Genomic DNA, 3,322 nt, shown 5'->3' on the forward strand with positions numbered 1-3,322 from the left:
GAGATGGCAACGACAACTTCGTCGGCAGCTCAGCTCTGGTGATAGTAGGTGTTCAGGACCCAACAACACTTGAAGCCATCGCGGTGAGGGAGGCTCTATCACTTGCAACGGATATGCATATTCAAAACGTGGTGGTCTCTTCGAATTGCAAGCAAGTAATCATGGATATAAAGAACGATACAGATGGAAGATATGGAGCGATCATCAAGGAAATCAAGATCCAATCAACTTTTTTCAATTGTAATTTTATTTTTGGAAGTCGTAGAGTCAACGTTGAGGCTCATAAACTAGCCAAGTATTCTATTACTCTTGGTCCGGGACGGCACGTTTGGTTTGGCCAATCCCATGACCAAAGATGTATGCCACACTCTGTGGTCTATGATGAATAAAACTTGGTTTCCCCCCTCAAAAAAAAATTTGCCCTACCTTGTTTGTCTAAAATATTTTTTTTTGCCCTACCTTGTGTTTCTAAAAAGAGACTTTTAGATTTCAGTCCTTAACTCGAACCCACTACTCAGATTTACCCCTAATTTCAAAATATGCTCAAATTTGCCCTTCTACCATTATGTGGTACTCCCTCCGTTCGGAAATACTTGTCATTGAAATGGATGTATCTAGATGTATTTTAGTTCTAGAATCTAGATACATCCATTTTGATGACAAGTAATTCCGAACAGAGGGAGTATTACAGAAATACCCCTGAATGATTTTTTTTGTCAGGTCTTCTCTACTTTATAAGCTTGGCAACGTCCCTCTATAGCTGCTGGTGCTTTCCGTTCTTTTGTAGCATTCTTGAGCTTCTCCATGGATGACAGTTCTTGTTTTTGGGTGTTTATGTTTTCAGGGATGCTACAAAAGAACGGAAAGCATCAACAATTACAAAGGGATGTTGCGATGCTTATAAAGTAGAGAAGACCAGACAAAAACATCGTTTAGGGGTATTTCTATAATACTCCATCCGTCTGAAAATACTTGTCTTAGAAATGAAAAAAATGAATGTATCTATAACTAAAATAAGGCTAGATACAACCATTTTTAGGACAAGTATTTCTGGACGGAGGGAGTACCACATAACAGCAGAAAGACAAATTTGAGCACACTTTGAAATTCAAGGTAAATCTAAGTAGTGGATTTGAGTTTAGGGCTGAAAATGTAAAAGTCCTTTGTAAAAAAAAACAAAATTTCCCCTACCTTGTAACCACCAAAAAAAAAAATGCCCTACTTTGTATCACTGGAAGGTGGACCCGAGCCTTTTTTTGCATCGAAACTGCTACGTAGACGATGCATGTGTGCACGACACTAGGACGACGGGCAGTCCAGCCGCTGATATGCGCTGGATAGTATGCATGGACGGCTTGATATGTGCTGTCGTGCATGAGTCGTCCGCACGGCGTCGTGTGTATAGCAGCGCCGTTTTTGCATTAAAAAAAGATGGTCCCGAGAGCTGATTACCAACCGAACCCCGACAAAGTATCCTATTGAAAGTTTGAAATTCAGTTTCAATGGAGGTAATCGAAACCGGAGCTAGAAACGAAGCGAAGCTTGGCGTGAACCTAGGGAAGCACAAAGGTGATTTTGCCAAGTACTGTTTAAACGCTGGGCTAAACGTACACGATAGGAAAGGCGATATATTCAAAATGTATCGATCAATGAGCATTCAGCAAAAGTTGGCCAAACAATCTATAACATCGTCAATCAAATGGTTCCAAATTCATTTCCTTTCACAAGGAACGCACTCAAGTAACACAAACTTACACACAGAATGGTTTCAGCAGTAGTCATCCTTGCTTTACTGCCCATGAGCAAGGGCAATCAACTACAAGAAATACAGGTTTATTTTTCACAAGTATCCGTAAATCATGGGCGTTTTCCCTGTCTGCTGTTTTTACTTGTACAATATAAGGTTAATTGTCCTCTGGTGCAGGTGCGGGTTCAGATGCAGCAACAGTAGTAGCGAAATTACTGAGGCCCAACTTAAACATGTCGAGATTCAATCCGTTGTTTACTAGAACACTCGTAACTCCCATTTTCGATACCTGAAAGCAAGAGGTACAGAAATTAGTTAAGGCCGCTCAGAAACATGCTCCTTATTTTGTAAAAAAGAACTATTTACACATGCATAATGATCACAGACTGCAATATCACACCGAAGGACCATTAGCTAGAACCAAACAATAAAAGGAGCATACAAATCTGGCGCAGGACTAAGCTACAAAGGTTCAAATCAAGGAACTGGTCTTACTGACTGAAAAAATTATTCAAGGAAAACCAACCACAGTACGATAGGGAGCTTCCAGAAAATGAGTGTGGGAAAGATGTCTTCCTTGGAAGAAAAAACCAACACAGTTTCAGCTTACATGCCTATGTAATCTTAAAGCTAGATCACATGACTTATTTTGAAGCATACCTCTCACTAGAGGCCCCATATAAACTGAAATTTTGAAAAACAGCAGTTGACCCTTGGGTCATGCATTTTTTTTTTCCAAAGTATTCTTGTATTACTGAGAAACTCAGATTGGGGCATGCAGTTACAAGATGAAACCACAATAATCTAGTTTACCAAACAAGCTTCAGCTAGACTGTGCCTGAAAACAACGAGAAAAACTTATAAAGCTTACTCAAAATACTTATTCTACATACTAAGGCTGTGTTCGGCATTGTGGTGGGTTCTCACAATCCTGTTTGCCCCGCCCACTCTCTCCTATTTTAGTGTTTGTATGACCCACTTTACTTTTCTGGCTAATTTTCCAAAGTAAATTTATAAAATAAGCACGACAAAACACAGTTCAGCAACCGCAGCTGAGCCTAAGAGCAATGGTAAGACAAAACCACAATAACCTAGATGAGCCCTGAAAACAGACAGCGTAAGAAGAACTTTGAAGCTTGTAGCAAATATTAAATCAACAGACTAAGAGTCAACAATATATATGCACCACAAATTTGATGCAAAACCTGGCAAGTTGAATAAAACTCCACTGGAGACCGCATACTGAATATTCTGTATTAAGATGTTCAACATTTTTCGATAGTACTTATGGATTAAAGGATGACTGCACTAAGAATTAGGACATTACCGATTGAATATTCCTGTCCTCATCGTCAAAGAACAGCATGGACTTGTATGGAACCCCAGTTTTTCTGTGGATCTTTTGGAAATGCTCTGTCTTGTGAGTCCAGCTGGAGAATATTTCCTTCATACAGACCAAGAGTCCAAGAGTAAGCAATACATCCAGTTCTTGTTACAAAAATGTGTGCATGCTTAACTAGGATCTATGAGTTCAAGACAGAGGTGTATACCATGCATTGTCATAGACGATCGCAC

At 39.7% G+C, this 3,322-nt stretch overlaps 1 protein-coding gene across 1 annotated transcript in view; it reads right to left on the reverse strand.

Annotated features, from left to right (window-relative positions):
* Positions 1–1,656: 1,656 nt before the first annotated feature.
* Positions 1,657–3,322, reverse strand: part of LOC119295005 (magnesium-dependent phosphatase 1-like) — a 3,509-nt gene continuing 1,843 nt past the window's right edge. Inside the window, exons 3-4 of the mRNA XM_037573321.1 lie at positions 3,075–3,191; positions 1,657–2,036 (exon numbers count right to left, since the gene is read on the reverse strand). Of these exons, the coding sequence (XP_037429218.1) occupies positions 1,905–2,036; positions 3,075–3,191 (249 nt within the window). The 3' untranslated portion in view covers positions 1,657–1,904. The remainder of the gene's footprint in view (positions 2,037–3,074; positions 3,192–3,322) is intronic.

The sequence above is a fragment of the Triticum dicoccoides genome, chromosome 4B (assembly GCF_002162155.2).
Source record: "Triticum dicoccoides isolate Atlit2015 ecotype Zavitan chromosome 4B, WEW_v2.0, whole genome shotgun sequence".
Taxonomy (NCBI): Eukaryota; Viridiplantae; Streptophyta; class Magnoliopsida; order Poales; family Poaceae; genus Triticum; species Triticum dicoccoides.